The sequence below is a fragment of the Castor canadensis genome, chromosome 4, assembly GCF_047511655.1.
Source record: "Castor canadensis chromosome 4, mCasCan1.hap1v2, whole genome shotgun sequence".
NCBI classification, from domain to species: domain Eukaryota; kingdom Metazoa; phylum Chordata; class Mammalia; order Rodentia; family Castoridae; genus Castor; species Castor canadensis.
Genome location: NC_133389.1, coordinates 133,579,627 through 133,607,402, shown reverse-complemented (window position 1 = coordinate 133,607,402; position 27,776 = coordinate 133,579,627). Strand labels below are relative to the sequence as shown.

Sequence of the window (27,776 nt, the reverse complement as noted above, 5' to 3'; positions counted from 1 at the left end):
CATCTATACTTGCAAAGAACTGGAGAGATTCTTATGTGAAATGGTTTTAAGCAAGACATACGATATTTATGCTGTTGAAATGCTCTTCTGGGGCCAATGTGAGGTTTAGGAGGGAGAGAAGAGACCAAGGAATAGATTGGATGTGAACAAGCACCATCATGTGAAATTATAATTGCTTTATCTAGTAAGCTTGGTGTAGGTGGTAGAGAACTGCCAGACACTGGGGGACTAGAGCTTCCTGAGAAATGAGACCCCTCCCAAGACAAGTGCCCTATCCAGTACACTAATAGAATGCATTCTGATTTTCTCTTATAGAATTCTTTAAAATAGCACTGAGAATACAGCATCCAGAAATTTGCTAAATATTTATTGAATTTTGGCCAAGAATATAAGCATGGAAAAATAATATTCTGCTTTAATGATTTTGCAATCTAATAAAGAGTTAATATGCATTATAATAATAAATCTACTTCTAGAATACCATAATATCAGTATAGTCATACGGTTTTCTGTCAGATTTTCAGTAGAAATGTATTATATATGGATCAGCCCATAGTATACTGTGGTTAAATGTAATTGCTTTGGAGCAAAGGAGACTTCAATAAACTATGTACATATATTGCTTAACAAAATAAGCAAATGAAACAAAAAATGATACAAATAAAATATTTACTAAGAAGATATATAATCAGTTTCTTGAAATTATGGAAATGATGGGTTTCAGAAGTTATCTAAAGAATTACATGATAAAATAAATTCTTTGTATTTCAGAAACCAAAATTCCCAAAATATGAGAAATCAAGACATTATGGTTTAGATTTTAAATATCTTCCAAAGGCTCAAGTGTTGAGGGCGTGGTCCCCAATACAGCAACTTTCAGCAGTGGAACTTTTGGGAAGTTATTGGATCAAGAGGGCTCTGATCTCACCAATGGATTAATCCATTAATGGGTTCACAATTTAATGGACTATTGGGAGGTGATAGATAAATTGATCTTTCTCAAGTACTTTGTCATAGCAACAGAAGTGAACTGACACAGAAGAAAAAAAAAACAATCTACTACATAGGTAGGCTGGTTGATTTCATGGTTTTAATACAATACACTAAGATCACCAAACTCACTGGACCTCAGGATATTTATGAAGACAGGGATTCCTGAGCCAGAAACTAAGCCAGATATCTCTAGCTTCAGTGGAAGTATTGCAGATAGGGTAATGTTGTTGCCTCATTTGTCACCTGAAAGTAGCACACTTCTCAAATATCAGTGAATATTTCGATGCAGAGATTCCATCAAGATCAACCAATAAATATCCTCTATCAAAACATTATTAAGGGAAAGCTGCTATCACAGCTTCTCTAACATTTCTAAAGATGGCTGTAAATTGTTGATTGGGGTCATTAAATCAAAATAGCCTTAAAATCATCCAGATCTAATAAAGTTATATATTTGAATATAGCAAAGATAGATTAATTTTATACACATACATGAATGAGGAAATATCTTTTCATAAAGAAAAAAGTGATATCAAATAGAAGTGGATTTCAACAGATAAAACACAAAGGTATTAACAATCATTCCTCTTGTGTCATAGAAACATTTTACAAACTCTCAAATCTAAATTCTGGGTTGTACTTTAGTAGAAATTAATAATTTTGTGACATAGCAAAAAGTGAAGTGTGGTATAGTTACAACTCAAATACAATGGAGCAAAAATTTAAGACCCAAAACATAAGTTCTTCCTTCTTTTCTACTTTATGTGGAAAAAATTTGAACATTTAAGGAAATTAGTGCTATATGAAACTGTTTTAATTATAAGTAGACTAAGACTTGAGAAAATAGATGTGCCTGCCAACCAGATATATGAACAGAGAGTCTCAGAAAAATAACTTGCCAGAAACTTTACATGCTAGATCCTAATATTTTTCAAATAGGGTCTCATGTTTTGCCTGGGCTGCCTGTACCGTAATCCTCCTATGTAGTTCTGATGACAGGATGTGCTACCAGGTCCAGTTCATTAGTTGAAATGGGGCTCTCACTAATTTTTTGCCAGGATTGACCTTGAGCTATTATCCTTCTGATCTCTACCTCTGGAATAGCTGAGATTACAGGCATGGGCTTAACACTAGGCCTTTTGTTCATTTTTAATGAGTTTCATTATGTACACGATCATATTCACCCTCCTCCATTATCCTCTTTTACCTCCCATACCGGTTTCTGTTCCCAAATAGTCCCCATTCTACATTCATATGAGAGAAAATGTGACATTTTTCTTTCTGAGTCTGGCTTAACATGATGATTTCCATTCCATCCAATTTCCTGCAAATGGCATTTTATTATTCTTTATGTCTGAATAAAACTCCATTGTGCATATATACTACGTTTTCTTTACCCATTCATCTGTTGATGAGTATCTAAGCTGATTCCATAACTTAGCTGTTGTGAATAGTGTTGTAATAAACATCTATTGTAAGCAAATTTAATTCCTTCAGGTATATACCAGGAATGGGACATCTGGGTCATATAGTAGTTCTAGTTTTAGTTTTTTGAAGGAGATTTTTTTAATAGCCAAATTCTCTGCCATCAAATAATATGACAGGTTTAAAAAATATGACAGGCAGTCTTAAAGATTTTCATTTGCATGAAATAATCAAGGAATTATGAGCAAAAAATTAAAAGTTCAATATTTTCCTCATCTTCAAGTTTCCAAGGGCTTTTACATATTATATTATCTATGAGATCTTTCTAAGTATTCCCTGTAAAACTCAATTCCAATGATTTACTGACTCTGGGGTGATGACAATCCAACATTTTCTCTTGTTTCCCACCTCTTGATGTCCTGTTTCCCCTCCTTAAACTTCATGGCCACAGACATAACCATCCCCTTGCATACTCTCTCACTGGCTAGACTTGCTTGCTTCACACTTTTGGCAAAAGGACAAACCTGGTCAACTGAAACTCTTCATCTACTGCTACCTGTAAGACTGAGTGTGATCAGAAAAAAGACACAATCACACTGACAATCTCACATTAGGACCATCATGCAACCCCATGTGACAACCATATTATGCCTTTTAATTTTATTTCCTAGACTATTTCTTCTTAAGCTTCAAATACCTTATCAATATCCCCACAAGATCATGACTTTGCTCACTTTACTGAAAATATCAGAGCAGAAATCAGAGAACATCCACATTCCCTATCACATACACATAGGAACTACATGTGTACCTAGGTATAGATAACCAATCCTCATGTGTACAACTAATCCCATCACTTTTGCCTTCTCAAGAATTTGTTCCATATATTCTCCCCTTTTACCTGTATCAGAAAATTTCCATTTTGTTGAAGTATGCCTATTACCATAAAAACATACTGATATTTTTCCTGTGTTAAAATAAAAAAAAAATAGCTATTGACTCTACCATTTTTGTCAGCTACTGACTCCCAACATCATTTCTTTGGTCACCTTGGGGAAAATGTTTGTGAAAGAATAGACTATATTCTCTGTTTCCAGTTCCTCTCCTCTTTTGCCCTTGCTGTTCCTCTGCAATGTGTTCATAACAATCACCAGTAATATCCACATTGCTAAATCTAATTGTCTGTTCTCAGGCCTCATTTTATTTGACCAAGTAGCAGTGAAAATGCCTTCATGCCATCCTCACCCTCACATTCAGGATGTCTCATGTTCTTGGTTTTCTTTCTTCCTTCCTGATTGGTCTATTCATCTCCTTTGAGTACCTCTTGCCTCTAACTTCATGCCCTAGAGAATAAATTATGGTTTCTCCTGATCTCAGACATCTCATATAGCTTTGAAAACCACCAATCATCTCTCCCAAGCCCCAGATGGAGTATATACAAATAATATTTACACATGAAGGTAAAACGCCTCTCCTCAGCTCAGCAGGCTCACAACGAAACCTAGAATTTTCCATCCCCAAAACATCACGTTTGCAATATTCAGTCTCAATTGGTGAAACCTACAGCCTTCTACTTGCTTGGGTTAAAGACCTTGTAGTCATTTTAGAGCCTTTCTTTCTCAAATGCCAGACATCCAATCTGTCAGAAAATTGTATGGACTCTGACATCAACTACTCCTCACCCTATCCACTGCCACTACCTTTGTGCATGACATCATCTCTCACCTAGGTGACTGCTGTAGCTTCTTCTGTCAACCCCTGATTCTCCACTGTCTACCCCCAACATAGCAATTCGTGTGTTTCTTTTTTATACTGAGGTCAGATCATATAAATTCTTGGTTTAAAATTATATAACAGATCTCCATTTCACTCAGAGAAAAAGCCACAGGTCCTATATTATCTGACTTTTTTCCAACTATTCGCACCCTTACTCATCTTTCTTGTCATCCATGACTCCCCAATCCTCCTTAAAATAACCAGGCACTTTCTTGACTGTGGCCTTTTTTTACCTACTTTTCTCATTGTGAACTCTGCTCCTAGACAACAGGTTCTCAAAATATGGTTACCATTCCCATAGCATCAGCATCACCTGAGAACTTGGCCGAACTACAAGTTCTCACTCCTCCTGCAGACTTACACCATCAGGAACTCCAGTTGGGGCCCAGAAATTGGTGTTTTATGAAGCCAAATAGGTGCTGTTTACAGAAGTTGATAACTCTACTCTAGACATCTACATGAGTAACTTCCTCATTTCCTTTGGATCTTTGCTCAGATGTTACCTTCTGCATGCGGCCTACTTCAATGACCCTATTTATATTGCATCCTCTGTTTTTTCCCTAGCACTCAACTATTTACTGTACTCTGTTCTCCTATTTCTTATTTTTCATCACCCATGTGACCTTCTAAATTTTATAAAATTTACTTTTTATTATGTTATTGTTTGTCTCATCCACTAGACTATAAACTCCATGAAGGTAGTAATCTTTTTATGTTACATTCATCAATAATACCTAAGTGTCTCAAAGAATCTGACACAATATATGTAGGTACTTACTAAATATCTATAGAACTAAATGAATGGGTGAATTGAACTTACTTGGTATGGGCAATGGGGACAATCATACAAGTAAAGCAGGCCGAACTAGCAGGCAGGAATCCTCTGACAGTTGGAGGTCACAGGCTTGAATACATAATTAACAAGTGTCATCACATTTCATTGTTAAGGGGTGCTAATGTAAAATGTATATGTATATTGACACCCCTGACATTGGGTACATTTTATGGAAAGTAGGATCCATCCAGGCAACCTGACCACTGTCCATGTCCACCTTCTTTTCTACTATAGAAAAGTAGTAGAAAAGATGGAAAAATTCAGGTTGCTGTCCTGTGCTTTCAACTGTAGTAGAGTAGGAGGGCTAATGGTTCCGAATGCCTTGGGTGGAGGTGGACAGGGCAACTTGAGTCAGTACAATGGATGCCTTTTCACACATGCACTTAAAAAGTGTCCCAAATAAAAGCAAGGTAACTTAAAAAGAGAAAAAAAAAAGATATGGGAGGACATTCCACTTACAAAAAGTTCCTGCTTTGTACCAATCCCAGTACTGAGTGCCAACATTTAACATTTAAGATATGGCCCAAAGTCAATGAAGCATCTTGGGGTTACCATCAAAACCACAGAACACTACAGGTATATGTGCAACAGAACACAGAAACCTCTGCTAAATTGTAATTTCTACTACAAATTTATTCTGAAGAAGGTATATAATTTGAATGATATCTAATCATAAGAACAATGCCAAAAAACACAGGACTAAGTGAACCAGATCAATTTCCTGCCATTTAAAAATTTCAGCACAGTGTGTTTCTTTGTGAATATCAAATGGTGGCCCTTTTATTGCCTTATAAATACTTTAAGTAGTTGTTTCTGAGATTGACTTATGTAATGAAAACCACATCTATTAAGGATGGAAAAAGACCTCCTAGAATCCCTACCATATAAATGATGGTTACATGACTATCATTCTGCACTTTAGGCTCTGAACCATCTAATAGATTTAGTCTAGTATAACAATCAAAACAGTTCAGGGAAATGAGGAACTATCACAGGGATTACTGTTCTTACATTGCTCAGTGTATTGGAGTCTTGATGCTTGTTTGCATTTGCTTGGAATAAGTGTCTAAGGGAAAATTAAGTTCTAAGCCGAGGCTACTATTTGAAATCCCAGAAAGGGCTCCTGGGACTAGTTTGGCTTTTTTGTGACAATAGATTTCCTGATGAAGTACACCATTCCCTAATGAAAAAGACCTGGCACTGTTTCATATGCTAAAATTTGACCAATGTGAGGAGTGTGATGATTGGTTTGGGAATGAGTGTTTTAATAAAAGAAACATGAAATTGGTTGTGCTTTGGCAGGACATACCCCAAGCCATCATGAGAACAGTTATCCTGGCCCACAGATGATCCCTACCCAAGCCACAACTGTGCAAGTTCCCACTCACATCGCTGACAATGCTGGCACAGAGACAAAGACATAATCCAAATGTAGTCATGTTGGAGTCTGCTTCATTGAAGTCATATGAAAAACAAACCAACTTCCCACCTCCTCTCACAGCCCCCTCCCAAAAAAACCCCCCAAACCTACCATGGAACAGATCTGAGATTCTGCAGTCTCAGATTTCTAAGCAAGTAGATAAACAGGGGCAGGAAAACAGCAATCACAGAAGGAAAGGGCAAATTTCAGAATAACGGCACAGTCAAATGTGGTAAATGTGAACAAAAAATGCTTCAAAAAGTGAACATTGAATTATCCAGCTTGGGATTGTCTAATACTTTCACTAGAACAACACACCACAGTTCAGGAGGAGATAACATTTGCATTTAACTACATTTTATGAAAAGATACTCAAGCAGCAAGTTTTTACTGCATTGGAAATATTGAAGTTTACGTATTCATTAGTAAAAAGTAGTGTGTGTTACCCGCATGAATGCTTGGTGTGTTCTACACTTAGCTCCTTTGCTGGATACTTGTATGCTTCCTGTAATCACGTCAGAAGTTCCATTAGAAGAAAAATAAAATCTTGATGGAGATTCTGCCTTTCTGTTCACATCCAAGCTCATGTTATAAAACAAAACTGCAAAAGTATGGGAGAAAGCTAATTAATATAAGTAACTATCTAAAGCAGCTATTATTTTTGAGGTGATAATACTCAGTTATATAGCATATGGGAAAGACCTTAAGTTCTCTTTATTAGTCAGCTTTTAAACTAACCTGAAATATGAAAAAGTACTAAAAACAAATTTAAAAACTTATTTTTATAAATAAAAAAGGATTACAAACTTCTAAGTTTCCATTATTAACCTCTTAATACCTTTAGTTATTTGGTTAATTCTATGTGTAAAAGTTTTAAAATTGCAGTATCAAAAGTCCTTTTGTCCACACAATGTCTGATTAAGGAAGTACAGCAGAGCTCTATGCTAAAGTCACTTGGAAGGAATTTATCTTGTTTGGTTACATGAACAATTCCATATGTAGTTAGGTTCATATATATCTGTGAATTTTCCAATTCGAGGAATTGCTATTTTCTTTTGACTTATTTATAGATATATAAAATGAACACATGGTTCATAATTCAATCCTATGTAAATGGTTTACTCAAAAAATGTCTTCTTTTCCAGTCCTATTCCCTGATTATTTGTCCTCTATGTTTTTACTGATTTGTAGTTTGACCTTCCAGTGTTAATTTGTGATATATATATAGTGTGTATATATATACATATTTACATAAACATTCGCTCAAATATTCTAGTGGTTTGGAAGTATTTATTTCAATCTAACAGAGTAAACATTCACCTGCAAAACAAGTTCTTCAGATAGGCAAAAAAAAGAAAAATTTACAAAGCACAGAAAACTAAGTCAGTTCTCACCAAGAAAAAAACATTTCCTGAATCTAAATGGTTTCCTGGCAAAGCTAGCTCAATTTAAGTCTGCTGAGTTGCCACTCATTAAATAGGAGCAATAATTCATAAGTGATATTTTAAGGACCTAGATAATTCATGGAATGCTCATTTGTATTTTAACAGCAACTCACTCTTCTGGAAATATTTTCTCTACTTAGTCAAGGAAACACAAGCATAAAACCTGTGTTACTCTTACGTATTTCAAAAAATCTTTCAACCATTGTTTTATTTAGAAAATAAAGCCCAAGCCAATTGACTTCAAAATTATAGTAACTAAGATTCAATAACTCAGAGCAAGAGAGTTGCAACTGAAACAGGCATCTACAAATTCTTCATTCCAGGGGCTGAATAGCAACCCACTCCCATGTGACTTATTTTTACCAAGGAATCATTTTATGACAATTATAAAACATGTTTCTATAATTATGAAGTTCATATATATTTAAAAAACATCTGGTAAAGTATTTCAGCAGTCCAAGAAGTCCTGACTTTACATATGGGTAATATCCCTATCCATTCAATGTGTATCTTTCAGCTTATCTTTGTTAATGTGTAACTTACTCTGGGGTCATGTTTCTGCTTCCAAGGCACCAGCTCTCTAATCAATAACTGGGTGAAAGCTTTGCCCACCCTGTGGTTACTGTAGGTCCGACCAGGACTTTTCTACAGCACTATTAAAAATGAGTCTCATAAAACAGAGATACCAGGCTCATTCTTTCCATCACATTACAAGTTAATTCAGACTGAGACCTCTATCACATATCCATAGTTTGATTCAATAAGATTTACCATGCTTCATGATGCTAGGATGACAACAACCTGTAAGGTTGTGAGCACAATCAACACGATTTTTGTGTGAGGTCAGGCATATTGTGAACTACTAGTAACCAGGTGATGAACCCAGGTGAGTCTCTCTCCTACCATGAGCTAATTTCACTGGGATAGTCTAATACTATCTTAAATGTTATATAATCAATAACATTGATCTGTCAGCAAGAAAGTAATTCATATAAAGCTGCATATTTGATTTGGGATTAACCACATATTGGATGAGTCATATCAATGTACTTTCTTCATAGCTGACAGTTTCCTACATACAAGGAAATGGTAAGGGATCTCAGGAGCTGCTATTACATTATTATGATATATATCCATAATATATACACGTATATGTACTTTAGAATTGGGGTCTAGACTCAAGATAAGCTTCTCCAATTAAACAATACAGAACATATTTAAAAAGGAATTTTCTGTCTCTCAAGCCTCCCACCCTAAGCCAGACCCAGGTTTTATGAAGCACCTGCCGTGGCCAGGGATATGGCTCAGTGGTACAACACTTGCTCAGCATCTGTGAGACCCTGAGTTATATCTCCACAAAATGAATGAATGAATGAATAAATACCTCAGTTAAGCAGAGGAATCATGGTGAAACTCTTTCTAGACTAAAGAGATTTCACAGATTAGGCTCAGTGGGTTTACCTTAAAATAATACAGCAAGTGAAACTCTTGTTTCCTGATACAACTTCTAAACAAGTACAGCCTCCTATGTACCCAACTCATTGGTTAGAACACAACAATCTAAAGAAGACCTCTATGGTGACAAACAGTGAGGACTCAAAAGATGACAGCAAGAGTAATGAGTGAACAGGCATTGGTTCCTGCAGGGCACACTTACCAATATAGCCTGGAACCTCTTTGCCTTTATATGAAAAACAGAGTGTTAGATCCATGCACACAGAAGGCAATCCATTTTCAGTACAGTCAAATTTTGTTCTATTTACTGACTCAGGGTGAATTAAAGATGCTTCAACAATCACTACAGGCCTTGCCCTAAGAAGGAAATCAAATCAGCAATATTAATTGTAGGATTATTTTTCCTTAAGAAGAAGATAATTGCACTTGTTTTGTCAGTTTCCATTGACCAACTAATTTCATTAATCTGCTTTATTAATAGTATGTGCATACACACTCAATTACATTTCTGTGCACAGATCAAGAGAAATTTTCATTTAAATATCTAAGAACATTGACTTTATCTGATTATATATGTATATATATATATACAAGGTGGGAAAAATGCCCTAAAGTTCAATAATTAAACTTCAGGATATCAAAAGAAGCATCATGAGGCCACTACCACTGCAGCTTTCAGAAACTGCCTCTCATCATTTACAATTAAGTCCAATTCTCATTAACCAGTGAAATATATCAACCCTACCTTAGCAACACAGCAGAATCAGACCGAAAAGCACCAACTGCTACATCTGGAGGATAAAAAAACAACAAGCCAGATTAATGATCATCATTAGTCAAAGAGAATTACTTCTCAGCCATAAATACTTAACTGCATATCACCTTTTGACTATATCAAAACACTATTTGCAGAAAATTAATTAGAAAAGACAGGACAGCATCTTAAGAATCACTCCACATTTGTTTGAATCTACTCACTTATGGTGACATTCATCCCTTCTTAATAGAACATAACAAGCATTATGATATAAACCTATGATAAGCTTGCTGAAATAAAATTCAATTTTTGTACTATAGGCATTTAGCCAAAATTTAAAAATTCATTTCAAAATTTAAAAATTCATTTCAAAATTTAAAAATCGTTTCTTCTTTCTGTTAATCATCATATTTGATTATTTTCCTGGGTGTTTTCATATTTTTTCACATGAACAAGGAATATAACATTAAGTAACTAAAAGTAAAAAGCTGAGGAATTATTTAATCATGTTCATCTTTGAAGAAAGCTTTGAAAATTCAGGGAAAAATATCATCAGTAAGCCAGATGCCAGTGACTCACACCTATGATCCTAGCTACTTGAGATTAGGAGGATCAAGGCCAACCTGGCAAATATTTCATAAGACCCCCATCTCCAAAATAACCACACCAAAAAATGGACTGGAAGTGCGGCTCAAGTGGCAGAGCACCTGGTTTGCAAGTGCATAGCCCTAAATTCAAGCCTCAGTCCAGCCCCCCCAAAAAAATCATCAGTAAATTGATGTCTTCCTTATCAGTTTTGTGTGTTCAACATAAAGTAGCATCCATCCACAACAGAGCTCATTCTAGTGTATGAAACATGGTACATTGTATACTCACCTATGTACCCATTGTTGTCTGCATCAATTTGTCCTGATATAGACTGTCCAAACATCCTTAATGAGTTACTGATTTGAAGGGCTTCAATTCTCTGAAAAATAGATAAGTGGGGTGGGAGGCAGATTTTGCCACAATGATTAGTTAAATAATGAGTCTTCCCAGGCATATCCTGGCACATTTACTAACAAAGTACATTTTAGTTAAGTCAAATACTTGTAGAGAGACAAAATTTTCAGCTTGAAATGGGCAGTTAACATCTATTTTGTGACTAAAAAAATTATAAAGGGAAATTATGCGATTTTTCCAAAACAGTTCTTACTCCTTTCCTCAAGATTTTATAGGCTATGTATTTGCTTCCTTAGTCAACATAAATAAGTAAACAAGTTATTTGGAATACAGGATGTTTACGATCACTCATTGGATCCTAGTCATTGGACTTATGATGAAAGTCTTTTTATATAGCTAGATTGCTCCCTAGCATTAAGAGGAAAACCCAAGTCAGCTATCTGCCTCCTATTCTAATTTCATGTCCAGATACTGGTTTATCATATCAGGCTCCTAATCATAGTAAGAAAAATCAATATCTTTTATTGGACAAGCAAATAACTTTGATATTAAATGTAGAGAATCATTTACCCATTTTTGCCTAATCAAAAATAAGAATACTAGCTAATGTTTCTATTAAAATAACTTTGAAAAAAATTCTCTTCCCTGCATCTGATTGTAGGTTTTTCTGTGTGCTGGAATGTTCTGAGCTTTTAAGATACAAAAGTGAAGTCAGTATTTGATATGAACCTTTATTGAAATGCTACCATCTTACTGATCTATACTGAAAGAAACATGGTGTTATATGCAATCATATCCCTGTGCAATCGTCATGAAATATGAGGCTTTAACCACATGACAAAACACACTTAATCAAATCCAAATGGGCACACTTGAAATAATATGGCTATTTTACCTCAAGAACACAGATGAATGAAATACAAAGTGAAAAATCATTAATGGGCTAAAGACAAGCTAGAATGGAAATGAACCAGAATTTGTATCTATAAAAAAAGTGGTTTAAAGAGTTACTAATCCCTTAAAATAAGACAATGTACCATAATTATAAGAAAATATTGAAATAAAATGTTAAATAAAGTACAATAGTAAGTGTACATAATCACTGGAAGTGAGAAAGGAACTTCCATCACCAATTCTTTTAAACAGAGAACAATATCTTACCTGTGAAAAGGTGGATGAGATCCCATCTACTCGGCCATTGTAAATGTAAATGGCACCTCGCAAGTCATCTTCTTGGGGAGCACCAATAGCAACATCTATTAGAAGATTTAAATAGTGGGAAAAAAACTTCTTGATACAAAGAATGAGCTTTGAAAACTAACCTTCATGATTCTTAATTCATATGACATAAAAACTTCTTCTTATAAAGATAAGATAAAAGTAAATATTAACATCATCATCACAATGTACAGGATTATGCAGAATAGACTGTGCATGGAAAAAAGCAAAATGGATAGGTTTGAGGGTCTCTGTAACAGAATGGTTAAGGGAATAGGCTCCACACCACACAACTAGGTGCCCTCCCAGCTGTGCTACTGTGCTCAGTTGTGCTACAATGTGTCCATTTCTTAATCTCTGTGTCTCAGGTCCCTCACTCACAGAATGGGATCATAATAAAAAGCATGCATAAAAGGATGCAACTCATTCAATGATGTTTAGAACAGCATCTGGCATCTATTGTTATAATCTGTGTAAGAATCTTGATTTTTTGAGCTTCTAGGCTTTACTTGCAAAATGACTTTCATTTAATTCCTATTCCAATAAAAGTGATTGAGGTATGTGTTAGGGATATCTGTACACATAACACACACAGGACTTCACAAAATGGATTTGTGCTGTAAAATAATGACTTTACCACTTTATGAGTTTATTGAGATTCACATCAGATTATGTTACCAAAAGAAAAAACTGTGAACACATGTATAAAAACCCAAGAGAAAGAAATAGTGACCTGATTGCTTATGTGGTATAAATATATAACATAGAGGAAAAAATAATATTCTATGTTTGCAAGAGCACCTTTTTATTTTTTACCACATATGATGACTATTATCAATATATTTATTACATGCAATGTTTTTAACTTTAATTGAAACCTAAAGTGTAGAAAGTTTGTTTTCATGATATTACTTAGCATTGTTTAGCAAATCTACAATCTTTTTTAAGCAACTATAGTGGTAATTTTTGGCTGCTATTTCAATGGGAATAAAAACATCCTTGAAAAGTAACTCTATTAAATAGTGTACAATTTAAAAAATGTAAAAGCTTTTCTATTTTCATCCAGAAAGAAATGATAGATACCAATACTTACTTTGTTTGACATACCATGGCTAGCCTCTCAACTTGTGCAAACCATTTTAAACTTTTATATTCAAATACGTCTATTCCTTTGTTCACTCATTGGATAACTATTGAGAACCTTCTACACTCCAGGAAATACAGGGCAGTATCACAAAAAGGAACTCAGAATCTACTGCTGAGGAACAGCAAGTGAAAATAGAATAATACAGCACACAGAAACAAAGTGGTGGATATTTAGAAAGGCTTCTCATGGGTCGTGATGCCTGAGATGAAATGAAGGTCTTGATAGGTCTTAACTAGGTGAAGAAAGAGGAAATGCAGTTTAGACAGAGAGAAAAGGCTGAGCAAAGGCAGGGGAGAAAGAAACAGGATGGCATACATGAAAAATGGCAATTAGTTTAGAAGAGCTGAAACCAGAGTAGTGCCAACTGAATACACACAGGAACACAGCGGGCAGACGGGGAGGAGTAAAAGAGGAGGAAGATGAATGGCAGGGGTGAGGAAGAAGTACCTTATAGTCATTAAACAAAAGACAATTAGCAATTTCATTAGTCAGGGCTGGGTTTATACTTCTACCACGTGGCCTAACCTCTAGTAATTACAATTCAATACTTTGATTCTTTGTAACAATGCATGTGAAAATAACAAGCCTGGGCTATGAAGTGGTTGATAAAGATATTCTTCACAGCACTAGTGATGTAAATTAAGGCAAATATCTTATAGCAATACTGATGGGCCTTTTCAGGTGAAATTCAAATAAGTCCCAGATCTGTGTTTTTTCAGTGCAGAGGACACTTGGATGTATTCCAACTTTGGCTAATATAGATACAAATTTCTACTCCTAGCATTATACTTGGTTTTAGCTATTGTTATAGAAAAGAGATTAATGCATTTGAAGTATACATGAAAATAATAAAATGGTTTTCCATGCCTCTGAATCTCAATTTGTGGCATATTGTAGAGGACTAATATATTTGATAACTATTTTTACTTTTCATTTAAACATTTATTTCAACCAAGTATAAGTCATAATTACTGGTATAAACATTATCATCTTTTTTGATTATTGTTTTATTATTCATATGTGCATACAAGGCTTGGGTCATTTCTCCCCCCTGCCCCCACCCCCTCCCTTACCACCCACTCCACCCCCTTCCTCTCCCCCACACCCCCTCAATACCCGGCAGAAACTATTTTGCCCTTATCTCTAATTTTGTTGAAGAGAGAGTATAAGCAATAATAGGAAGGAACAAGTGTTTTTGCTGGTTGAGATAAGGATAGCTATACAGGGAGTTGACTCACATTAATTTCCTGTGCGTGTATGTTACCTTCTAGGTTAATTCTTTTTGATCTAACCTTTTCTCTAGTTCCTGTTCCCCTTTTCCTATTGGCCTCAGTTGCTTTTAAGGTATCTGCTTTAGTTTCTCTGCGTTAAGGGCAACAAATGTTAGCTAACTTTTTAGGTGTCTTACCTATCCTCACCCCTCCCTTGTGTGCTCTCGCTTTTATCAAAACATAATCATCTTAAACACATGTATACACACACATATATATACATACTTATATATATATATATACACACACACACACACACACACACACACATATATAAACTTACATATACATTCTTTCAATGATTGTATGTTTATAATGCTGGGAGAATTACCCATGTAACTCTCACAAAAATTCTTATCAAATAAATGATTTTGATCTCCACTTACAGACGAGAAGACTGAAGCCCTGAGTATAACTTGTTCAAGGTCAGGCCCCAGATATGGAGCAGTAAGGATTTAAACCCTGCAGTCTGACTCCTAGCCCTGTGCTAGGTGTCAAGACGTAGCCGTCAGCCAACTGAAATCAGCACCAAAGTTTACCCTCTTAGTACCCATTCCCATTCTATGTCAAAGCAATACTCACATCACAATGGGATCAGATGTTGATATTTATTTATGGGACACAACATACAGTAAATTATAGTAAAATATAGTAATTTACAGTTAGAGAACCTTAATATTCTCCTGCTCTCAAAATATTCAAACATAATTTAGAAGTCAGAAAATGAGTCTCAAGATAAAAAATAAAAACCAAACCAATAGTCTTGTCAAATCTATTTTGCTTATGAAATACAAAATGTTATCTTTCTATTGGTAATGTTACTTGTGTTGGGAAGTCTATCTACTTATTCCACAACTTTCTCACACTTTTGATGAAATTTTTACTGGTGACTTTTGCTAAACTGGTCATCTTAGAAAAAGACTTGCTTTTCCTTCTGAATAATAATAACAATAATAAAAGATACGACAAGTGTCAAAACAACTTAGGTTTGTTATGCAAAGCACCACAAAGTATTGTTAAATAAAAGGCATCAAGTGTGATTTGCCTCCAGTACTGAAAATGGAAGAAAAAAGAATAGGTGGGGTTTTCACTCCCCGTAAAGAAGCTTACAAGGCTGGGATGTAGCTCACTGGTACAGCACTTGTCTAGCATGCGTGAGGCCCTGGGTTCGATCCCAGCACCAAAAAAAAAAAAAAGACAAAAAAAAACCTCTCCCCAAAAAGAAGCTTACAGTCCTTGCCATGAATACAATGCATCTTCAGAAAAATAAGATAAAATGGAGGGATACAGTAACAAAATACATCAGGAAAACTAATAAGTACATGCCCTGCTGTTCATCCAGACAGACATGTCTTAATTCTATTTTCCATTTGATTATGAAACTATTTGAAAAAGTTGTCATTATTTCCTTCATTTCATTAATTATCATGCATACTCTATAGCTGGTATGATTCAAGTGACACAAAATAAATGCCCAATAAATATCACAGAATTGTATGTGTTAACAGTAATCATAAGAAAATGCTTTACGATAAAATGTTATGTGTATTCATAATAACCAAAAAGTATCTACATGTATATTTTTTCTTTCACTTTTGAAATAAAAATTGTAATATATACACATACTAAATGACATTATTTACCTTTGAGATGGTACATTGGAAGCATATATTCAACAACTTTCTTTTTTTGCAGAATAATGTGTTTTAAAGAAGACTGAGGAGTTTGGATATAAGAAGAAATTGAAGGGGAGCATTGATAGCATTCCTTTGCTTATTTTTAGTATCCAAGTAACCTTAAGCCTAATATAGTCATATGTTAAGTTCCAATGACTATATCAAGAAGACACACTTCTGAACCCTGAAAATAAGTATCAAATACTTATTTGCCAATTCTATAGAATTACTGAACTTTAGGAAATTGCACACACTCCTCTCAAACCCTTTCATCAGACTTGATTACCACTCGGTACTAAATTGGAAAAGCAAAATGTTGAGAAGGAATGTGGGCAGAGGTAGGGCTGATGTCTAGGGCAACATGCATGGTTAACACAGTACCAACTATTCAACTATTGAAATATTTCAACATCAGTTGGTAAATAGCTGTTGTTCCTGCATCTCCTTTGTGCCCCTCACCACTGTTTGGGACATTCTTCTGGAATGCCCTAATCCTCCAGTAAGGCAGCAGCTGCACAAGGAGAGTGTCACAGCAGGGACTTCCAGAACCTGCCCCAGTACTGAGCCTTGTGTACTGATAAATACCACTGTCTAATAAATCTATTTTATGCACACCCCTATGTTTTATTTCTGAAATCATGATCCTTCTTAAAATAGAAAAAATGCTGGGTGCCACAATTTAGTGGGAAGCATTTTTAGGGGCACCTAAAGTAATAAAGCAACTTATCAATGGTGCCTTAGAATCAGGGGATGGGAAAGAGGGAGAACAATGGAGGGGTTCTTCCAAATGAGGATATACTATATGCATATATACGGAAATGTCACAATGAACCCCCCTCCCATACAACTATTATAAACTAATAAATGCTTTAAAAAGAATCAATTAAACAAGGTATTTTGAATATTATCCCTAATTAAAATGATAACGATCAATACCTGAGAATTGAAGTCAGATACAATACTAAAAAAGAAGAAAGATAGTACACCATTCTGGCTCCATTTTCAATAGAAAACCAAATAACAAAAAACTCCAGTCATATTCTTTTCTATGAATCATTTTAAAAGTGGAAATAAAATATGAAATTAGATACTTTCAATTACCTTCAAAGCCATCATTGTCAATGTCCCCAAGATTAACTATGGATTCTCCAAATCTTGCAGCATATTTGTCACTTCCAAGGAGCACTGTTTCCATTTCATTCATTACTGCTCCCTAGTTAGAAAGGGAGAGAAAGGTGTCATTGTAAAACTCCCTGACAACTTTACATGCGATGTACTGCTATAATTGGATATGGATTTTTCTAATGCATCAAACAAGTTGGACAAACTATAGACTGAACTTTAGTACACACACCTCAGTTCAATTCAACAAATATTTATTGAGTATGTCAACATGTATAACAGTATGATTAGAGCTCAGAGGACATTAAAAAAAACTCATGATCCCTAGCATTGAAAATCCAATAAATCATTTTGATAATTCAATTTAACAAATATTTATTGAACTCTAACTAATGGCAATATACTGTGCAGAGTGAAGAGGGGAAAGGGAACAAGTCAGTGTGTGCATAAGACATACTCTTCCTCCAAAATCTCAGTTGCCTGGAGAGCTTAGTGCAAGCATAGAAATGACTGAGAAGGACAAACTGCTTTGCATTAATACAAGGCAAGGAAAAAAATAATTGAAACAAGGAAAAAATGTCAATAACAAGAAACAAGGAAAGATTATCTGGGAGAGATTTTGTAAAGAAGATAGGTATTGAAAGAAAAATACAATTCTGATATACAGGAAAACCTATCAGCAAAACAAATTCCAAAGGATTTGGATTTAATAAGTGATGCAGATAACAAATGAGACAACAAAATCAAACTGCAGTCTTCTGGCACAGCAATTTGATTCTGGAGGAAATTTTACTCTTGATGTAGTGAATAGGAAGCCACTGAAGATTTCTGAGTTGAATGACATGATTGAAGGTGGCCTTTAAAAACATTATCCCAGCAGTAATGGAATGTGGATTAGTCAACTGGAATCTCAGCAGTTGGGACATGAGTTATAAAATGTTCAATACTGTTGCAATAATAAGCTATTACAAAAACAGCTATCATTCCTTTTTACAATCTCTCATTGGGAGTCCCCTGTGTTGAAATCCATGCACTAATCATAAATCCTTTCTTATCAAACAAATCTATGTCATTCCCTAAGCATACATGTGTTCTTCTTTGTATGAAGTGCCCTTCACCTTTTATTTTCTAACTGGAAAACTTCTATTTTGTCTTGCTCAAATAGTACTTCTGCTATGAAACCTTCTTGGCCCAAAGTGAATTGCTTCATCTACTTTGAATGTAGTTATCATGTGCCATTTGCCATGTCAGTTTCCACTGTTTACTCGTACATTGGAATCTCCACCAGATCCTGAGATCCTGGAGGTCAGTACTAAGATTACCCTCAACTCTTTTCAGCCTTTGTTACATTCTAGATATTCACTAAATGTCACTTATTTTATTCTAAATGAACAAAGATGACAGATGTATCTCTATAAACATAATCACTGTCACCAAAACAGTCAGTGGGGAGGATCCAAAATGGTGACTGGGTCACAGACGCAGACTGCGTGAGCTCCATGAATCAGGGACCTTGCTGAGATGCTGGAGACACACGTGGCTGAGGTAAAGCACCAGGGAGAGCTGAAACTTTGGCACCTTGAACCCCTAGCCCATGGAATGTTTCTCCACACCATGATACACTGAAAAGAATAGGTGGGCCACCACCCCACACTGTTGCTGCCCACCTGCTGGCACACTGGCCATGGCCCTGCAGACCCACCAGCCCACCAGGCCTGCTAGGCTGCCGCCCACTAGGCCACTGCCTGCCCACCAGCCTGCTGGCACACCAGCTGCCACCCACCACGGGAGGGCTCCAACACCACCAGACGCAGGCTCCAAACCTACCTAGGAGATGCAAGCAAACAGGACTGGATGCTAAAGGAGTAACACCAGAACTACTAAGACTAAAATTCTACTGTTCCTGAACTGGGGATTTTTTTTCTTTTTTCTTTTTTTTTCTTTTCTTTAAGTGTTTGTTTGTCTTGTTTGCTGTTTGATTGTCCACCATCTCTCCCTGTTGATTTCTTTGGTTCTCCTTTTCTTTTTCTTTCTTTTCCTTTTTCCAATTTCTCATTCTTTCTTGATTTTGTTAGTTTTACTATTGTAAGTTAGCTAATACTAAATTACACATAGACCAAGCACAGAAACAGGACCAAATGGAATGATGGGAAGATGAAAAAGGGATGGAAACCATTCTCTCACCAAAAATAAAGTAGTACCAGATTCAGAGAGAAATGAAGAAAATGGATACCCAGATCCAGACTCCAACAAAACAAAGATAAACTATATCAAGGAATCCAATGAAGCCCACAAGAACAACCTGAAAGAAGAAATCCTGCAAGTAATCAATGAGAATTTCATAGAGATGTTACTAGACATGATCAACCAAAACATACAGGAAGCACTCAAGAAATTCCAGGACAACAAAAATAAAGAATATGAGAAAACACAAAAACAAATAAATGAAATCATAGGAGCCCTAAATAAACACCAAAGTGAAACAGAGAACACCATAAATAAAGAGATAAATGAATTAAGGACAAAAATTGACAATATTAAAGAAGTGACCCATGATATGGAAAACCTCAGAAAAAAGGATGAAACAGAAATGCAAAACAAAATGAAAGGCCACTCCAGAAGACTAGAACAAGCAGAAGACAGAATCTCAGAACTTGAAGATGAAATGGAAATTAAAGGAAAAACTGAAGAGCTATAGTCAGACAAGACCTGTGAAAGGAATATGCAAGAACTCACCAACTCCACCAAAATACTAAACCTGAGAATTATGGGCATTGAAGAAGAGGTGCAAGCAAAAGGAATGCATAATATATTCAACAAAACAATAACAGAAAATTTCCCAGATCTAGAGAAACTATGCCCATTCAGGTACAGGAAGGCTCCAGGACACCAAACACACTTGACCAAAATAGAACTACCCTACAACATATTATCATTAAAACAACAAGCACAGAGAATAGAGAAAGAATATTGAGGGCCGTAAGAGATGAAAAACAAATAACATACAAAGGTAAACCCATCAAAATCACAGCAGATTTCTCAATGGAAACCTTAAAAGCAAAAAGGGCATGGAATGAGGTATTCCAGGCACTGAATGCAAATAACTTCAACCCTAGGATACTCTCCCCAGCAAAACTATCATTCAAAATAGATGGAGCAATGAAAGTCTTCCATGATAAGCAGAAACTAAAACAATATATGACCACAAAACCACCACTACAAAAGATTCTTCCAGGAATTCTGCACACAGAAAGTGAAAGCAAACAAAACCATGAAAGGGCAGACAGTACCAAACCACAGGAGAAGAAAAGGCAAGAAAGTAGAGATTAACATTGATTCAACTGTGCACAATCAAATCCTAACCAATAAAGACAACTAAATGACAGAAATTACCACATACCTATCAATACTAACACTGAAAGTTAATGGACTTAATTCCCCCATCAAAAGACACTGTTTGGCAAACTGCATTAAAAAGGAAGATCCAACAATCTGCTGCCTATAGGAGACCCACCTCATCGACAGAAATAAGCACTGGCTGTGGGCGAAAGGGTGGAAGAAGATCTTCCAAGCCAATGGCCCCCCAAAACAGGTAGGGGTAGCAATACTTATCTCGGACAAAGTAGACTTCAAGCTTACATTGATCAAACGAGATAAAGAAGGACACTCCATACTAATAAAAGGGGAAATACACAAAAAGGGAATAACAATCATCAACTTATATGCACCCACCGTCAATGCACCCAATTTCATCAAACATACTATAAAGGACCTAAAAACATATAGACTCCAACATAGTGGTAGTGGGAAACTTTAACACCCCCCTATCACCAATAGATAGGTCATCCAAACAAAAAAAAAAATCAATAAAGAAATTCTAGAACTAAATGACACCAAATCTAGAACTAAATGACATCAAATGGGCCAAGCTGATGTCTACAGAATATTTCATCCAACTTCTGCACAATATACATTCTTCTCAGCAGCTCACAGAACCACCTCCAAAATTGATCTCATCTTAGGGCACAAAGCAAGCCTCAGCAAATATAAGGAAACAGAAATAATCCCATGCATTCTATCTGATCACAATGCATTAAAACTAGAAATCAACAACAAAAACAGCAGTAAAAAACATGCAAACAACTGGAAGCTGAACAACACATTGCTCAATGATCAATGGGTCATTGATGAAATAAGAGAGGAAATTAAAAGGTTCCTGGAAGTTAATGAAAATGAAAACATGACCTACCTGAACCTATGGGACACTGCAAAGGCAGTCCTAAGAGGAAAGTTTATATCCATGACTGCATATATTAAAAGGACAGAAAGATCTCAAATAAATGACCTAATGCTACATTTCAAACTCCTAGAAATACAAGAACAAGCAAATCCCAAAACAAACAGAAGGAGAGAAATTATAAAAATAAGGGCTGAATCAATGAAATAGAAACAAAAAAAAAACCATACAAAGAATCAATGAAACAAAAACCTGATTCATTGAGAAAATAAATAAGACTGACAGACCCCTGGCAAACATGACGAAAATGAGGAGAGAAAAAACCCAAATCAGTAAAATCAGAAATGCAAAAGGGGAGATAACAACAAACACCACAGAAATCCAGGGAATCATCAGAGACTACTTTGAGTACCTGTATTCTAATAAATTCGAAAATCTTGAAGAAATGGACAGATTTCTAGGTACTTATGATCATCTAAAACTTTACCAAGAGAACATTAATCACCTGAATAGATCTATAACACAGAATGAAATTGAAGCAGCAATAGTCTCCCAAAAAGAAAAGTCCAGGACCAGATGGATTCTCTGCTAAATTCTATCAGACATTTAGAAAAGAACTGATACCAACCCTCCTTAAACTGTTCCACAGAATAGAAAGGGAAGGAACACTGCCTAACTCATTTTATGAAGCCAAGATTACTCTCATCCCAAAACCAGACAAAGACACCTCCAAGAAGAACTATAAGCCAATCTCCTTAATGAACATCGTTGCAAAAATCATCAATAAAATAATGGCAAACTGAATCCAACAACACATCAGAAATATCATACACAATGACCAAGTTGGCTTTATCCCAGGACTGCAGGGGTGGTTCAACATATGCAAATCTATAAATGTAATACAGAACATTAATGGAAGCACAAGCAAAAATGACTTGATCATCTCAATGGATGCATAAAAAGCCTTCTCAATGGATGCAGAAAAAGCCTTCAACAAGATTGAACACCACTTTATGATAAAAGCTCTAAGAAAACTAGGAATAGAAGGAATGTACCTCAACATTGTACAGGGTATATATGACAAGCCTATAGCCAACATTATACTTAATGGTGAAAGACTGAAACCATTTCCCCTAAAATCAGGAATGAGACAAGGGTGCCCCACTATCCCCACTCCTATTCAACATAGTCCCAGAATTCCTAGCCAGAGCAATTAGGCAAGAAGAAGAAAGAAAAGGAATATAAATAGGTAAAGAAACTGTCAAAATATCCCTATTTGCAGATGATATGATCCTATACCTTAAAGACCCAAAAAACTCTACCCCAAAACTCCTAGACACCATAAACACCTATAGCAAGGTGGCAGGATACAAAATCAACTTACAGAAATCATTAGCTTTTCTACATACCAATAATGAACAAACTGAGAAGGATTATATAGAAACAATTTCATTTACAATAGCCTCAAAATCAAATACCTAGGAGTAAACTTAACAAAGGATGTGAATGACCTCTACAAGGAGAACTAAAAACCCCTGAAGAAAGAGACTGAGGATGCCAACAGAAGGTGGAAAGATCTCCCGTGCTCATGGATTGGTAGAAGCAACATAGTAAAAATGGCTATACTACCAAAAGCAATCTACATGTTTAATGCAATTCCCATCAAAATCCCAATGACTTCATCACAGAGATTGAAAATTCTACCCTAAAGTTCATTTGGAAACACAAGAGACCATGAATAGCCAAGGCAATACTCAGCAAAAAGAGCAATGCTGGAGGTATCACAATACCCAACTTCAAACTATATTACAAAGCTATAGCAATAAAAACAGCATGGTACTGGCACAAAAACAGACATGAAGACAAGTAGAACAGAATAGAGGACCTGGATATGAAGCCACACAACTGTACCCACCTTATTTTTGACAAAGGTGCAACAAATATATAATGGAGAAAAGACAGTCTCTTTAACAAATGCTGCTGGGAAAAGTGGTTACCCACCTGCAAGAAACTGAAACTAGATCCATGTTTATCACCCTGTACTAGTATCAACTCAAAATGGATCAAGGACCTTAATATCAGATCCAAAACTCTGAAGTTAGTACAGGAAAGAGCAGGAAACACTCTGGAAATAATAAGTATAGGCAAGGACTTCCTGAAAAGAACCCTAGCAGCCCAGCAACTAAGAGAAAGGATGGACAAATGGGACTACATAAAACTAAAAAGCTTCTGCACAACAAAAGAAATGATCTCTAAACTAAAGTTTCTCCACAGAGTGGGAGAAAATATTTGCCAACTATACATCAGATAAAGAACTGATAACTAGAACATACAGCGAACTCAAGAAACTAAACTCTCCCCAAATCAATGAACCAATAGAGAAATGGGCAACTGAATTAAACAGAGCTTTCTTAAAAGAAGAAATTCAAATGGTCAAAAAACACATGAAAAAATGCTCACCATCTCTGGCCATAAAGGAAATGCAAATCAAAACCACACTAAAATTCCACTTTACCCCTGTTAGAATAGCCATCATCAAAAACAACACCAACAACAGGTACTGGTGAGGATGTGGGGAAAAAGGAATGATTGTACACTGCTGGTGGGAATGCAAGCTAGTGCAACCACTCTGGAAAAACTTTGGAGGCTTCTTAAAAATCTAAACATAGATCTGCCATATGATCCAGCAATCCCACTCCTGGGGATATACCCAAAGGATTGAGACTCAGGTTACTCCAGAGGCACTTGCACACCCATGTTTATTGCAGCACTATTCACAATAGCCAAGTTATGGAAACAGCCAAGATGCCCCACTACTGATGAATGGATCAAGAAAATGTGGTATTTATATACAATGGAATTTTACTCAGCCATGAAGAAGAATGAAATCTTATCATTTGCAGGTAAATGGATAGAACGGGAGAACATCATTCTGAGTGAGCTTAGCCAGGCTCAGAAGACCAAAAATTGTATGTTCTCCCTCATATGCGGACTTAGATCTAGGGAAAATACAGCCATGTTGTTGGACTTGGGTCACATGACAAGGGGAGAGCACATATGGAAGGTATGAGGATAGGTAGAAAACCCTAAACATGAAAGCATTTGATGTCCCCACTCCAGAGGAACTAATACAGAAACCTTAAAATGACAGAAATCAACATGAGAAAGGGATCAGGAACCAGTGTAAAGATCAGTTAGAGATGAATCAACTTGGGATGTAACACATTAGTACATGGAAGCAATACTAGGAATCTTTCTGTATAGCTATCCTTAACTCAACTAGCAAAAACTCTTTGTCTTTCTTACTATGCTTATAACTTCTCTTCAACAAAATTAGAGACAAGGACAGAACAGGTTCTGGCTGGAAACAAGGGAGTGTGGTGGGGTGATGGTGGGGGTGGGGTCAAGGGGGAGAAATGGCCCAAACAATGTATGCACATTTGAATAAATGAATTTTAAAAACCACCTACTTGTACATTGCCCCATAAAATTAAAAAGATAAAATAAGTTGTACAAAAAAAAATTCATCTTCTGATTATAGCAGAAATAAAGATAATTTGTTTAAAAAAAAAAACAGTCAGTGATTCAAATGAGTAGGGGATAAAAGAACGTGGATCATGGGGAAATGTCCAAGAGAATGGAAATGAGCCTCCATGGAGGACAGATGGAGGGCACACTTAACACAATGCAGTTCTAAGAGAAGACTTTGAAGACAATTGGTAATCACTTGTCGTTAAGTATTCTCCAGTCATAGAGTACAGTGACCAAGAAAACACTGGGGATCCTTGAAAGCTGTTTTAGTAGAATTAGGTGAAGTTTGAGTCCATTCAAAAATAATTTCAGAGCACCTACTTGTCCAGAGTACTCCCTAGCCTTGAGGGAACAGCAGTAAATAAGACAGACAATTCCTCTCCATATGGTGTCTACAGTCCAGTAGAACAGACAACAGCAAACCAGGTAAATATATACATTACACCATTTGGTGGTTAGTGGGTTGATGCAATTTCAGAGCATTAAGACGGAGGACATTAGATGCAAAGAAAGGAAGATCAATCTATGCTAAAGGTTTTTAAATCGATTACTAAATTAGCTCTAGCATTTAACAACAGTATTTCCCTGTTAGTCTGACAGGGTAAAAAAAAAAAAAAAAAGAGGCTGCAAGGCTCCTCCCTTGCTTTTTAAGCAAAAGAGTTCTCCTCTTATCTATATTTTGTCCTGGAATGGTTTAAGATTTCAATTGAAAAAAAAAAGTTCCCATGCTGTTTTATTTTAGGCATGTATGCTACTGCTTAAACTGTTCTAAAAATGCTGTTATGAAGAGAAAAATAAGACACATTTGCAGCAGGAATATTTACCAAATATAAGGAAGATAATTTATGGACAGGGAAATGTGAAATGTCTATGGAAGAAACATTAGAAAGAGTTACCACTATTAATGAAAGTTTAATGATCACTGTGCAGACAATATGCCTTTACTATTTAAGTTAAAAGAAAGCCTAGGAAATCTGAACGCTTGAATAACATCTCTCTCTTTAGAGCTTTGAAACTTTCCCAGCTTTGTACGACTAAAGTGTTTTCTCTCTTAAGTTGTGCAGAGTTTAGTCTGATGTTTAGAACAGGAATTGATTAAATGCTCTAAATACTTTGATTAAATAAAATTACAAGTATCTTTTTGAAACAGATTTTACTTCATTGAATCCTGACTGAATGATACTGTGCCATACGAAATGAATCAGTTTTCTTACAAGTCTGTTCTTGTTTTCAAAAAGAACAGGCCAAGAAGAGCCCATTAAGGTGCTATCAATTCTCTGTTTTAATATCAAGAAGTAAGGGTGGTGAGATAAATCCAGCAGAATCTTTAAATAGAATTATCAAGTCATCAGTTTCTACTAAAAAATATTGCCCATGATTTTAAAATGGAACCATTGTCAGCCACTACTTATTTAAGCAATTTATATATCTGCTTTGGAATAAATCATGTCAATTTCATAGTGTTATCAAGAATATACTGCACATGAATTATGCATTAACATTTTATCAAAGCACCTTTGTTCTAATTGTTTTCAATTCAAGAAGTTGAAATTCTCTTCTACTTCAAGTAATATATTATAATTTACTAAATTATATAAGGACCCTAACTATAGAACTGTTTAAGAGTCCACATTTTGGAAAATATATCTATATATTGATCTATACATAGATATGTATATTAGATTTGTGTCAAAGCTAAAAATTTCAAGTATTAGAGTGAACACACACAAGCTATGAACAGAAAAACTCCATTAGCATTTACTCATTTCTGGTATATTCAAGTGCAGAAGCTGCCCATCTATCACATGATCCATTTCACTTCTAGAGCATCAGTACAATGCCACAATTTCTACTTTTGTCCACAAAATAAGCTTGAGAATCTAACGTCACAGAACTCTGGATCAACATCAGTTTCAATCATAATTCATAAGTGGATTCCCAAGTGCAAGCAATCAGACCTACCACTCCAGAGTTGATGTACACAAACACCCTTCCTTCCTCCCTGATGGTGCTCTGCATGGGAGCTCCCACGAGGAGGTCTGAGAAGCCATCTGCGTTGAGGTCCACAGCACAGACAGAAGCTCCAAAATATGAGCCGAGCTGTCCCAAAGCAAACACATCCAGCCATTGAGAGGAAAGCAGGGTTACTCACCTATGTTCTCAGCTACAGCAGAGGTAGAGACATATTACCTTTTTACCTTTCATTTCATGTAAGATATTGAGTTCTTTTGCATCAATGCTGAATATATATGCCTGCAATTGTAGAGATAATTAGAAAAGTTTATATTCTTATCAAATTCTCTTTAAAAACACTATTTGATCAAAACATCAATTTTTATAGTATAGAGCTGCTCAAATATAAAATTACTAATTTTTAAATAAAAGCATTAAATATTATAAAAATATTTTGAGTGATACAAAAAGTTTAGGGAGTCACTTTCACATTTATCTGCCTGACTTAAAAAACTATCCTCTGAATGATGGAAGGGTGAATTTAACTATGATATATTGTAAGAATTTTATAAA

General features: G+C 35.7%; 1 protein-coding gene across 2 annotated transcripts in view; it reads right to left on the bottom strand.

Annotated features, from left to right (window-relative positions):
* The window catches only part of Itga4 (integrin subunit alpha 4), an 84,784-nt gene that overhangs the window by 34,007 nt on the left and 23,001 nt on the right, over positions 1 to 27,776 (bottom strand). The window contains exons 8-15 of one of the 2 annotated variants that reach the window (XM_020183230.2): positions 27,441 to 27,503; positions 27,213 to 27,350; positions 17,462 to 17,573; positions 12,210 to 12,304; positions 10,983 to 11,073; positions 10,095 to 10,140; positions 9,552 to 9,706; positions 6,896 to 7,050 (exon numbers count right to left, since the gene is read on the bottom strand). In XM_020183230.2, the coding sequence (XP_020038819.1) occupies positions 6,896 to 7,050; positions 9,552 to 9,706; positions 10,095 to 10,140; positions 10,983 to 11,073; positions 12,210 to 12,304; positions 17,462 to 17,573; positions 27,213 to 27,350; positions 27,441 to 27,503 (855 nt within the window). Of the gene's footprint in view, positions 1 to 6,895; positions 7,051 to 9,551; positions 9,707 to 10,094; positions 10,141 to 10,982; positions 11,074 to 12,209; positions 12,305 to 17,461; positions 17,574 to 27,212; positions 27,351 to 27,440; positions 27,504 to 27,776 lie in introns of those variants that run through there. The other variant, XR_002213577.2, reaches the window with a different exon arrangement.